Consider the following 13,569-nt stretch of genomic DNA (forward strand, 5'->3'; position numbering starts at 1 on the left):
GCAGTGTAGCGGCGGTAGCAATGGTAGTGGCAGCAGAGACATGGCTAAGCCTGTCAGAAGCCGATAGGTAGGTACTCAGCATGGCTAAGCTGTGTTTCTGCTGCCACTACCTCGGCTACTCTATTTACACTCGTGCTAGCTGGATGAGAGCTAGTGTGAGTAGGCGTAGACAGGCAGGGGAATCACATTCAGCTCATAATGCAAATGTAATCTTAGTCATTACTGTAATAAACATGATTCATAATAATAAACCCCACCTTATATACTGGGATCTGAGGCAGACAGGAAGTCTGTGGGAAGGGAACCCATCTCTCAAATCCCAGGATTACAGTCTAACCACTGGACCATCTTTCCTCCCAGTTGGAGCGGGAGGATAAGGAAACAGAGGTACAGAGTGGTGAAGCGACTTGTACAAAGTTACACAGCAAGCCTATGGCCAAGCTGGGACTAAGAACACAGGTTCCATTGCGCTATCCACAGGACTCAATTGCTTTCCTAAATGAGTGTGTGGTGGGTTTTTTTGTTATGTATTGGGAGAGTAGGGGTGTTTTAGCACATCTATCTCAGCAATTTCCAAAAGTTTATTAGCATGGCACAGTGTACAAGTGCAGCCCAAGTTAACATCCCAAGTATCTAGATCTAGGAAAGGTTTCACACTGGAGGTATATGTGTGTGTGTGTGTGTGGGGGGGGAATTAAATATTCAGTGTCAGTCTTGCATTACTATACATTTCTGGTTCGTTGGCAGGCTGCCATATACTGTGGGTGTTTCAGTAGTGCCTTTCCTTTCTTTCAATGATACCTATAACTCTTCTCTGCTCTTTAGTGGGAAGAAAAAATGCAACATAAATACTATTATACAAATAGCACGATAACAGTGTCAAACATGGGATACATACACATACAAAAGAGTCTTACATTGAAACATCTGCTTTTATTTGGTAACTACATTTAGCAGCACCATTATATTATTTCAAATGATCAAGCACTAAGAGACTTATATAGAGAGGGCCAGTGGTTAGTGCACTAGTCTTAGGGAGACCTGGGTTAAGTCCCTGTTCCACCACAGGCTTCCTCTACAACCGTGGGTAAGTCACTTAGCCTATCTGTAACTCAGTTCCCCATCTGTAAAATGAGGATAATAGCACTTCCCTACTTCCCAGGGGTGCTGTGAGGATCAGTATGTTAAAGATTGTGAGGTATTCAAATACCATAACTATGGGGGCCATATAAGTACCTAAGATAGATAGAAATAAACATAACTTTAATTTATCTTCACTAAAACTGTACAAAGTAAATATGGTAGGTATGCTTACCAACTATCCCACTAATACTTATTATGTAATAGTGGTGTATATATATTTTGAGGGTTTGAAAAATCCACCTACCCAGGATGAATAAGAAGCTCTCAAGTGAGTACATGAACTTAATTTTTTATTTAAAACAAAACAAAAAACAACCCAAGTTTCTAGCTCATATTGATTACAAAGATGACCTTCTATAACCAAGCATAAGCCTGTGCTGCACAGCACAACTTCAGAATTACAAACACCAGAGTTATGAACTGACCAGTCCACCACATGTCTCATTTGGAACCGGAGGTTCGCAATCAGGCAGCACCAGAGGCAAAAAAAAAAAAAAAAAAAGGCAATACAGGACAGTATTGAGTTAAACGTAAACTACTAAAAAAATAAAGGGAAAGCAGCATTTTTCTCCTGCATAGTAAAGTTTCAAAGCTGTATTAAGTCAATGTTCAGTTGGAAACTTTTGGAAGAACACCCATAATGCTCTGTTCAGGATTATGAACATTTCAGAGTTAGGAACAACCCCCATTCCCGAGGTGTTTGTAACTCTGAGGTTCTACTGTATTTGTCTTTTGAAGGCCTGGTGTACACTTAAAAATTCAATTGACCCAGGTACGTTGCTCAGGGCTGTGAAAAATTTCTGTGCCCTGATCACTGTAGTTAGGTCAACGTAACCACCCATGTCGATGCAACTAGGTAAACAGAAGAATCCTGTATCAGAGGGGTAGCCGTGTTAGTCTGAATCTGTAAAAAGCAACAGAGGGTCCTGTGGCACCTTTGAGACTAACAGAAGAATCCTGTTGATTCTCGGACAAATGGTCAATCCGCACTGCAGCTATTAAGAAACTGGGAGGAACATGGAGATGTCGGGGAAAGCCAGGACACCCAGGCACTGGAGCTCAGCATGGGGGAGGCAGAGCCGGAGGCTGGCACAGGACAGGGCCGCACAGGTATTTTTCAAGCTAGCTTCGATCTGGGGCTACGCCCAGTTCAAGTCCTGCCGGATTCTGGTCTTGCCAATGTGCGTGGCGCTGCCGGTGTATCCGGCACGAGACCAGCCGCCAGCAGCTCCAGCTCCAGCCCGGGGGAGGCCCGGACTCCGGGGCCAGAGGACGCATCAGGCTGGACTCTGCTTGGGCCAGGGAAGCAGCTTTGCAGGGTAGAGGCGGAGCTGCAGGGCCCCCTATGGCCGGCCCGCCCCCAGCGCCTCCCCCGCCCGGAGCACACGTGGCTTGGCGGCAGCAGCAGCAGCTCCCCGCCGCCTCCAGCCCGGCCCCTCGCCAGCAGTCCCCGCCTCCCTCAGCCAAGATGGCGGCGCCCAGCAGCTAGGGCCGCACGTGTGTTTGGTTCCCGGCGCCCCGCGGAGGAGGCCCCGGGTGCTGCCCCCGGACTCGGAGCCCGCCCGCTCGGGGCCATGAAGCCCAAATCCTCCTCGCACAAGTCCGAGAACACGCACAGGGTGAGTGCCTGAGCCCCCGGCCGAGCCACGGGGAGACGCCTGGTCATCGGACACAGCCCCGGAGAGTGGGGCCGCCCCTTCCCCGCCCGAGCGCTGCCCTGGCCGGGGGTTGCAGCACAACTGTCCCCGGGCTGGGAACACACGTCTCGGGGGTGACTCCTTCTCTTCCTCAAACAGTCCCCCCCCCCCGCTGTTTTGGGCTCCCTAGTTATTGTTTTAAGGCCCACGTGCTGGGCTGGGCCCTGAAGACACAGTTGTGAAGAGGTTATAATCTAATCGCACTGTTCAAATGATTTTTCTGTTCAGAGTCCAGATATTACCCCGATCCCTCTTTGCATTTCCTGTTAGAATGAGTTTCCGTTCATTTGACCCTCTGCTATTCACAACAGGCCTTATCAGAATTCCTCCTCTCCTTTCCCCTCACTGTGTGGAGTAAAGGAAACCAAAAGCAAAAATCCTGCTTTGGGGTCTTCACACTAAATGTTAGAGGACAGGAGAGCAAAAACAGTAGCTTCCTCCCTGTTTCTGAGTTCATGGAAACTTCTTCAAATGAGCACAGTTTTGCCTACGCTAGGGAAAAGCGAGTACCACTTTTCTGAGCATAGATGCACTACATGTTATTGGGAATCTGCAGATTCACCTATGCTAGGGAAATTTGTGTAAAAAATTCTTACCATTGCCAATATTATTTCGACTGGCTCCACCAGTGCTAGCAACGTTAGCTAGTGCCGATGGTTGCTGGGAGCCGCCAGACACCATACGGTTTCGGAACCCCGATGTGGCTCTCAGGCCAAAAAGTTTGCAGGGGTTCTCAAACTGGGAGTCGGGACTCCTCAGAGGGTCGCAAGGTTATTACATGGGGGTCGCGAGCTGTCAACCTACACCCCAACCCCGCTTTGCCTCCAGCATTTATAATGGTGTAAGTATATTAAAAAGTGTTTTTAATGTATAAAGGGGGTCACACTCAGAGGCTTGCTATGTGAAAGGGGTCACTAGTAAAAAAGTTTGAGAACCACTGCTCTAGAGGAAATCACACTGCCTGGGAATGGCTGGAGGGATTCCCTGTCTGTCTGATTTGATGTTATGAGTGTTAATGATTTCCTTCTGGGATATCTGCATGATTAGAGCATCCTACCTAGATAACATATAGAACACTCTGCAAGTGCCAATAACATTTTTCTCTTCTCTATGTTTTTCTGCTATAGGGCATGATTTGGCCCTATGAAACCTTTCAGATACATCTTTCTGCACTGGTACAGCAAACCTTGTATTTTGCTGAGGTTTTTTGCTGGCATATCTAATAGCCCCTATAATCTCTTTAACATGACTATCCCAAAAAAGGGTTTCTAAGTCAGTGTTTCCCAAACTTGGGATGCCGCTTGTATAGGGAAAGCCCCTGCCGGGCTGGGCCGGTTTGTTTACCTGCCCCGTCCGCAGGTTCTGCCGATCGCGGCTCCCACTGGCCATGGTTCGCTGCTCCAGGCCAATGGGGGCTGCGGGAAGCGGCAGCCAGTACATCCCTCGGCCCATGCCGCTTGCTGGAAGCGGCGTGGGCGGAGGGACGTACTGACTGCCGCTTCCCGCAGGATGCTCTAATCATGCAGCTATTCCCGGCGTCCCAAGTTTGGGAAACACTGTTCTAAGTGGTGTAACTGATGTTTAAAGAAACAGCATTAACTCAATTATTATATTTCTGTCTGAGGGTTTTGTATTTGTTATAGTTACAAGTAATACTCAACACTGGTATAACTGAAAGGAGATAGCAAAAAAAAAAAAAAAAAAAGTTCTCCTAATTTTTTAGTTGGTTTACTTTGTGTATTGGACGACATTTTGCATGTAGTCATTTTCACTGTTTCCCAAGTCAGTCAATGTGCCTCCCTTGCTGAAAAGAAGCTAGAAACCCATTGACAGGGTAGGACGAGAAAACCCCCAATAAAATACTTTAGAAAGGCATTTACAAAAAATGAATCGAGGGCATGTTATTTAAAGACTTCTCAATCAGAAATTGTGTTTTAAAATAAATCCAAATAGTGTCTGCTTAAAACAATGTTTAGTTGAATGATGCAAAATGTTTGCTGTAATTCTTGGTTTTGGAAAGACTCCTTATACTGAAATATAACTAGTGTTCCATCAGTCATTAATATTTTTATACACACCTGTAGATGAGCAATGCTCTGATAACTGAAGACAATTAGGAACATGAAGATAATACATCTTTTTTTAAAAGTTCTTGTGTTATTTATAAAACTTCAGACTGTTAATAATCAATCTTCCATTGTGATCATGCAAGCTAACTGGCACTTGCGTGCACATCCCATTTCTTCCCCCACCTATCCTTTACCTACCCTATTTCTACCCATCCATTGAAGACGATGGGGTGCTGCATGGACATTACTTAAAGCTAGGATCAAGCTCTATGGCAGGGGTGGCCAAATGTACTGATCCTCTGAGCTGCATACGATAAACTTCAGAAGTTCAAGAGCTGGGCGCACCTGCCAGGATGGTGGGGCTAGGGGCTTCAGCCCCACGGGAGGTGCGGTTCGGGGCTTCAGCAAGAGCAGGGCTCAAGCGCCTGCAGGTGCCTCCTGTGGGGCTGATGTCCCTAGACCCTCCCTTCCCCACTGGGTAGAAGACCCTAGCACCACCCCACCACAGGGGAGAAGGCCCAAGCTTTCCCCCCCGGTCTGGTAGGTGGAAAATGGGGGGGCATGTGGGTTTCATGAGCCGCACGGGGGTTTCATGAGCCGCACTTTAACAGTAAAAGAGCTGCATGTGGATCGCAAGCCACGGTTTGGCCACCCCGCTCTGTGGTATGTGTTAGAACAGCTATGCACTGAAAACTGTAATCATTTAAAAAATCTAATATTTACCTTCCTTCCCACCCTCCATTTATGCTCTTAGCTTACTTAAGTGTGCTTCACCCCACTTAGGCTTTGTCTACACTGGCACTTCGTCGGCAAAACTTTTGTTGTTCAGGTGTTAAAAAAACACGCACACCCGAACGACAAAAGTATTACTGACGAAAAACGCTGGTGAGTGCTTTGTCGGAGAGCTCCTGCCGACAAAACTGCTGCCGCTTGTGCGGGGTGGAAGTTTTTTGTCGACAGGCGAGCTCTCTCCTGCCGACAAACAGCAGCTACACTGCCTTCCTTTTAGTGGCACAGCTGTAGCGGCACAGCCGTGTCGCTAAAAGCCTTGTAGTGCAGCCATAGCCTTAGAAAATAAAACTCAAGTGTCTGCTTTAGATCTTTGTTTTTGTTCTCCTGCATTAACAGGTGCTGCAGTGTTTGGCTGTAAACACCCCAGGCGCACATTTCTATCCACTCCCCCAATTAACTAAAAAACAAACAAAGAAAAAGACTGATTTCATTGACATAAAACCAGAAAATCTCTCTCTCTGTATGTATGTATGTGTATCTATAAACAGCTTTATTTACACAATCTGAACTATTTGACAATGTTTCCTTTAAAAGCAACGTCTGCAGTTATATAGTGCATGTCATTTGGGCCTTGGCTACACTTGGCAATTCACAGCGCTGCACGCTCACTCGCAGCGCTGCACGCTCACGCGCAGCGCTGCACGCTACTCCCTTCGGAGAGGTGGAGTACTTACAGCACTGCGAGAGAGCTCTCGCGGCCGTGACAGTGCTGTGAAGCGCGAGTGTAGTCGCGCCGCCAGCGCTGCGAGAGCTCTCTCGCAGTGCTGTAAGTACTCCACCTCTCCGAAGGGAGTAGCTTGCAGCGCTGTGAGTGAACGTGCAGCTCTGCAGGCGCTGATTACACTGGTGCTTTACAACGCTGCGCTCTGGGGGGGCGTTTTCACACCCCTGAGTGCAACAAGTTGCAGCGCTGTACAGCGCCAGTGTAGCCAAGGCCTGAGTCTCATTTAAAAGGGATAATTCTGAAATAAACAGCAAAGGAAACATTTGACTTTAGTTTTTGTTTTTACAGTTTCTCACCTTCTCTGAACGCTTAGGCAATGTTAATATCGATATTATTCATCGGATTGACAGGACTGGGAGCTACGCTGAGGTGAGAAGAATGTAATAATTTGGCAATTCTATAATATCTTTCGACCAAGGTTCTCAGAGCACTTTAGAAATGTATATTCACCAAGGTTCAGATTTTTCTAAAGGTATTTAGGCATTGCTCCATTTAGACAGCTAAGTCCCATTTTCAAACATGACTTAAGATTTAGGAGCCTAAGTCTCATTGAAAGTCAGTGGTCAGATTTGTTTGTAAGGAAAGAAAAACAATGGATCAAGTGAGGTCCCGATCCTGCAAAGCCATACACACATGCTTAACTTTATGCACAGCGTATAGCCCCATTGATTTTAATGGGACTAACTCCCAGTGTTTACATGTAAGCACTTATGTAAGTCTGTGCGGGATCATGGATTTAATTAGTTAATATATTGTGAAATTGCAGTAAAATCTCGAAGTATGTTTTGCACATATCAGTAGTGTTACTTTTTAAAGATACTGTCTGATAACAAAACATTCAGGAGCTTACATGGCTTTGCACTTCGCATTATCTGGCCATATATTTTAAGCATTAAATGTGTTTCAGTAACTCAAGCTGTTTTAAAGTGAAGTCATCAGCATTTCTTTAAATTGAGGCATGGCATGAGGCATTTGATCGTACTTCATCTATTGAGCCTTCTACCTAATCTTTACATTGAAAGAATAGTTTTTATTTAGGGCTGTTTGGCTAATGCGTGATCTTTATTTCTGACAGGAGGTTGAAACCTATTTTTATGAAGGACTGCAGAAATGGAGAGAACTGAACCTCACACAGCACTTTGGTATCTTGTTATAGTAAATAGTTTATAATTCATTTGCACAATTTGGGGCTTGCATAATGAGGTCAAGCTTTACAAGGTGGAATTTGTTTACCTAGAATACCATCCTGACGCAGGGGGATTAGGGTCCTGATTCAAAGCTCATTGAAATCACTGGGAGTCTTTCCGTCAACTTCAGTGGGTTTTGGATTGGGCTGTAGAGGAGCTGTTGTTCTCTTGAAAGTCCTTTATGTTTACCAATAACTGGGACACAGTTCTTATGTGTTCCTTTGTTTTTTGAACAGTGAAATTCTACAAAGAAGTGGCTGGCAAATGCCAGTCATTCAACCAGTTGGTGTATTATCAAGATGCCATAGTGCAGAGCTTGAAGACTCATCTGCAAGTCAAAAACAGTCTTGCGTATCAGCCCCTTTTGGAGTAAGTACACACTGTAAAATAAACTCAGTGCCTTTGTGTCAATGTAGGGTGAAAAGTGTGTAAATCACGTCAAAAACATTGTGTATGTCTCCTTGTTGTCACTGAAGAAAGAATTGCACTGAACGCATGTTACTGAGGCCTGGGCTACGCTGGGGGGGAAGCAAGCTAAGTCGGTCTAAATTACACAACTTCAGTTAGGAAAATAGCGTAGCTGAAGTCGATGTACTCAGAGCTACTTACTGCGGTGTCTTCACTGCGGTAGGTAGACTGCTGACGCTCCCCCATCGACTCCGCCTACACTTCTCACTCCGGTGGAGTACTGGAGTCAACAGGAGAGGGTTCAGCGGTCGATTTATTGCGTCTTCACTAGACGCGATAAATCGACCACCGCTGGATCAATTGCGCTGCGGGTAAGTGTAGACGTGCCCTGAGAGAGAGCCATACCAGTGATATTTCTAGGTCTTTTATAACACTGCTCTACAGCCAAAATGCTTCTGAAATAAATGTAGTCAAACTTTACTAATTCTGGGTCACTGAAAACGAAAATAATGCTTAAAATTGTTGATTGGCTCTAGTTTTCAGGATATGCTTTTGGGTCAGATATGCAACCCTTGACTTGGGAATGGCAGAGGATAAGTGAGTTATAAAGGGAAGGGATCTCAGTTTAAACCAGAAATGACTAAAATACATCTTGACTGGATCTATGACTAAATCTATGACTGGGATTGGACAGTACTTGCTTTTTAGGGAAAACAATGAATGATGCAATCTGAAGCTGGTATTGCATCATACCTGATAAGAATTGCGTCATGTTATTCCTAGAATTCATGGATGATGCAATCATAACGAAGCTTACATCACTCTGCTGAACAAATTGCCCTGTATCAGCTCTAGAAATCATACAGTGTCGTGCTCTCTTATTTGTCAGTGTTTGATTTTGCAAAGGGACACATTTCTGTTTAGCCAAAGTGAACAGAGATGCCTCATACTTGTGTGAACAGTGCAGATAACTTCTGCTATGTTTGTGGTGAAGTGACTTTTGCATCATAAAAGCGCAGTATAACCACTATGGTTAAGAAGCCTATCACCTTTATTTTGGCTGCAAAATTGGAGATCAGGACAAGAGGTGGGCCCCACACATACGCTGCAACACTTGTGCAACAAATCTTCGCCAGTGGTTGAACAGGAAAAGGAAATCTATGCCTTTTGCAGTGCCAATGATTTGGAGAGAGCCAACAGATCATACCAGCAATTGTTACTTCTGCATGGTGCCTCCAGTTGGGAAAGGTGGGTCAAAGAAGAAAAAGTGGACTGTGCATTATCCAAACATTCCATCAGCTAGACGCCCAGTACCCCATGGAGAAGGACTGCCGGTTCCTGATGCACCAGAATCATTCTCACTTGAGTCAGACAAGGAAGAGGATGAAACTTCTGGTCCTGAACCATCAATGTCACAGAACCCACATTTTCTCCCATCCTCCTCTGAACCACACCTCATAACACAAGGTGAACTGAATGACCTTGTCAGGGATTTGGAACTACCCAAGAGTAAGGCAGAGCTGTTGGGCTCCAGACTACAGCAGTGGAATCTCCTGGCAGGTGATGTTAGGGTTTCCATGTTCCGTGACCGTCAAAAGGATCTTGTCCCATTCTTCTTCATGGAGCCTGCAACAACATCGATGGTATGATAGCAGCCCTCAACATCGTTCACGATCCAGATGAGTGGAGACTGTTCATTGATTCATCGAAGATGAGTCTTAAAACTGTTTTACTGCATAATGGCAATGTTTTGCCATCAATTCCAGTTGGTCATGCAGTCCATAGGAAGGAAACCTATGACAGCATGAAACAACTTTTGAGGTGCATAAACTATGACCAACATCAGTGGGAGCTTTGTGGCAATTTGAAGGTTGTTGCTCTCTTGCTTGGTCTGCAGACTGGATACACAAAGTACTGCTGTTTTCTCTGCGAATGGGACAGTCGTGCAAGAGATTCCCACTACATCAAGAAAGATTGGCCACTCCGACAGTCATTGGAGCCTGGGAGGAAAAGTGTTCAGCATCCACCACTTGTTGAATCAAGGAAGATTTTGTTACCACCCTTACATATCAAGCTGGGTCTGATGAAGAACTTTGTCAAGGCCATTGACAAAACACAAGCAGCTTTCAAGTACCTTCGTGGAAAATTTCCAAGGTTAAGTGAAGCTAAGATAAAGGAAGGTGTCTTTGTTGGTCCTCAGATTCGCGAATTTCTTCGAGATGATGCATTTGACCATGCACTGCGTGGCAAGGAAAAGATGGCATGGAAAGCCTTCCAGTTAGTGGCAATAAATTTTCTCGGAAACAACAAGGCAGACAACTACAGGTTGTTGGTGGAAAACCTCCTCAAGGCATACAAAAGCCTTGGTTGCAACATGTCACTAAAGATACATTTTTTGCACTCTTCTAGATTTTTTTCCACCGAACTGCGGAGCAGTGAGCAATGAGCACGGCGAGCGATTTCACCAGGACATTGCAACAATGGAGAAACGCTATCAGGGCAAATGGAGCCCATCAATGCTTGCAGGCTATTGCTGGACAGTGACAAGAGATGCTCCATTTAATGAATACAAGAGACAAGCCGAGAAGCGCCGAGTAGACCCTGAATAGGACTAAACTATGTACATAATAGTTTTTTGCCTTTTGTTTCATAATAAATTTTATTGATATAACCCTTTTGCTGATTTTTAAAGTGTTACATAAACAGGACAGGTGAAATATTATCATGTAAAGCAACCATAAACACATGAAAAGACCTAGGTTTACAATTTATGATTAAAACTCTACTATCTACACAATATATGTAGACATAAAATGTAAAAACTTAAATATCTTAGAAACAGTAACCAATCAGTTGTTTTAATTGTCATATTTGAATTCAGCACATCAAAATACATAATAAATAGCACATTTTATCTCTGAAGCAGACAACTTCTCAAAAATTGTAGACCAGTGTAATAGCATTCTAATTCTAAGGTTTACTTTTAAAAATACTCCTAGAATATAACCAAACAAATCTCTACCGCAACCCAAGAAGCATGTTGGTGTGAGCTCATATCGTGTCATTGATGTGTTCATGGCTGCTTTTGGTTTTGAGTCTCACTCTTAATGTTACCTAAACGTAAAATTATTTGAGGTTGTTTGGTTGGTTTGTTTTCATTTCAGAAACCCCTTTCATCCAAGGTAACATCATGTGTGGTGTTCACATAAGAGACAGTGACAGTTTTATGTCCAATGAATCTGCATACTGTACACCCACTAGAGCCATTTTAATTTGCAGTGTAGTTGCACAATCAGGCAGTGAGCTATAGTTATTTAGGTATTTGGCATTTTAAACATACAAACATTGACATTTTTTGTCTGAAATCTAGCCTAGTGGTACAGCTGGCTCGAGATCTCCAGACAGACTTCTACCCTCACTTTCAAGACTTTTTTCTGACCATTACCATGTTATTGGATACCCAAGACACAGAGCTGCTAGAATGGGCTTTTACCGCTCTTTCCTACCTTTACAAATACCTGTGGAGACTGATGGTGAAGGATATGGCCAATATATATAGGTAAGCTTTATTGGTTTGCAGTCACTAGATTATATTTTAAATATAAATATAAATGCCTCTCTTACTCTTCAGAATTAATTGTCTTTTTAACAAAGTAATTATTGATGAGTTCTTTCTGGCTGAGTGTGAGTTGAATGGTTTTAATTGCCTGTTGTATTTGTAGTTTATACAGTACCTTGTTGGCACACAACAAACCACACATCAGAAACTTTGCCGCAGAAAGCTTCACCTTTCTAATGAGGAAGGTAGGTGATGTGTTACTAACATGACTTTAACAACTTTCCACCGGGGCCTTGGCTTCAAGCTAACCAATACTGAACAAAGTTGTAATGTGTAATGACAGTGGGTGCCCTCTAGAGAATAAAGGAGCTAACAAAACACAAACTAGCATTCTATCCATTTTGAGGGGTTTGGTTTGGATTGTGCAGTGACAAAGGTTTTATAGGAGACTTTATATGTAGAACAGCCGGAACAGAATGTGTTCATCACCTCACAGGATCAGGCCCTGACTATATATGTACTATGGATGTGGGTTTTTTTTTAAGAGCAATGAAACTGAAGTGCCCATGGTCATCTTTCCAATATTTCTACAGAATCCCTGATAAGGAGAAAGGAGCTCTGTTGGACCTGGCTGGATTGGGCCCTTAGTTTTTATACTACATGTTGGGTCAATGCATTTTTGAAATAATGGTTTGAGACTTTTTGCTGCATTGTTTACAATTTCTTGTGCATCTTCATTTGAGCGCAGAAAATCTGAGTACATAATTTTTCTAGCCAAATTAATCAACACTAAACTGCAATCATTTTGGTGGAGTAGGAAATGGAATGTATAGCCATTTGGTGTTGATTAAGTCAATACGTGCAGAAGCCAGGTTCTCTAAAGTGACTGGTGAATTTGGCTGCCTTGAATTTTGGACGTCCAACCTGAGATACTTTAATGGAGCCTGATTTTCAGAAAGTGCTGATCCCTAATCCCTACAGTTCAGGCCCCTTTAAGGAGCCACAGGTTGGGCACCCAAAAACTGAGGATTTTGAAAATCTTGGGCAGAAATTCAAGCCACGTTCTCCCATCTGTTTGCAGCATCAGAGTACTTAATTACTGAATTCTGACTTAAAATGGGCCAGTCCTTTTCTTAGATCCTAGTACAGTCCTTAGTGTTCCAGTGACTAGGTTACTACCCCTTATTCAGTGTGACATCTCATTATGGTCCCAGTTCAGCAAAGCACTTAGCATGTACTTAACGTTAAGCATGTGAGTAATCCCATCCTTGTTCTTCAGCATGTGCTTACGTCCCATTGATCTGAATGGGCATTGTTAGTGAAACCACACGGAGCGACACCAGCTGAGGATCCGACTCTTCCTTTCCATTCTATTGACATACCTTACTGTAGAGAGAACAAGTTTGAATTGTTGGAGGGTGGAGTAGAGGAGTAAGATGGCACTGTCTGGAGTCATTGAATGATTTCTTTCCATTTGATAGGTTTGAACGGACGATTACTTTTTCTCTGTGGATTTTGTTTTGTAGGTTTCTGATAAAAATGCACTCTTCAATTTAATGTTTCTTGACCTGGGGGAGCACCCAGAAAAAGTAGAAGGCGTGGGACAATTACTCTTTGAGATGTGCAAGGGGGTTCGGAACATGTTTCACTCCTGTGCAGAGAAGGTAAATAGCCTAAGCATATAAACCAAGTGGAGAATGACAAAGTTTTAAAGTTCCTAATACAGGACATCGCTATAATAGAGCCTGATATCACACTCCTTGAAGGCAATCGGTGTCTTTCTGTTTGCTTCAGTGGATTTTGGATGTAAAATTGTGCTGTTTATTGTAAGGTAATACATGTAATGATATCTCTTTAAAGGTGGCTTTTCAAGCTTTTTGCTTTTAGTAATTCCTGAGCAATATTTATGTGTTTCGAAATTATTGCGTTGGGTGATAACCTGTATTTCTGTGGATTTATTTAGAGGCTATAAAACAATTTTGGTTTTAAA

The 13,569-nt window shown here is 43.7% G+C and overlaps 1 protein-coding gene across 3 annotated transcripts in view; it reads left to right on the plus strand.

The window, feature by feature from the left end:
* The first annotated feature begins 2,598 nt into the window (after positions 1–2,598).
* UTP20 (UTP20 small subunit processome component) overlaps positions 2,599–13,569 on the plus strand; it is an 83,317-nt gene continuing 72,346 nt past the window's right edge. For 2 of the 3 annotated variants that reach the window (XR_004646158.1, XM_034773784.1), the window contains exons 1-7: positions 2,599–2,762; positions 6,714–6,794; positions 7,501–7,567; positions 7,849–7,981; positions 11,391–11,579; positions 11,743–11,824; positions 13,106–13,243. Coding sequence is in view for 2 of the 3 variants with exons in the window: in XM_034773784.1 (XP_034629675.1) it covers positions 2,718–2,762; positions 6,714–6,794; positions 7,501–7,567; positions 7,849–7,981; positions 11,391–11,579; positions 11,743–11,824; positions 13,106–13,243 (735 nt within the window). In the remaining variant the exon portion in view is untranslated. Of the gene's footprint in view, positions 2,763–6,713; positions 6,795–7,500; positions 7,581–7,848; positions 7,982–11,390; positions 11,580–11,742; positions 11,825–13,105; positions 13,244–13,569 lie in introns of those variants that run through there. The other variant, XM_034773794.1, reaches the window with a different exon arrangement.

This window comes from Trachemys scripta, chromosome 1 (assembly GCF_013100865.1).
Source record: "Trachemys scripta elegans isolate TJP31775 chromosome 1, CAS_Tse_1.0, whole genome shotgun sequence".
NCBI classification, from domain to species: domain Eukaryota; kingdom Metazoa; phylum Chordata; order Testudines; family Emydidae; genus Trachemys; species Trachemys scripta.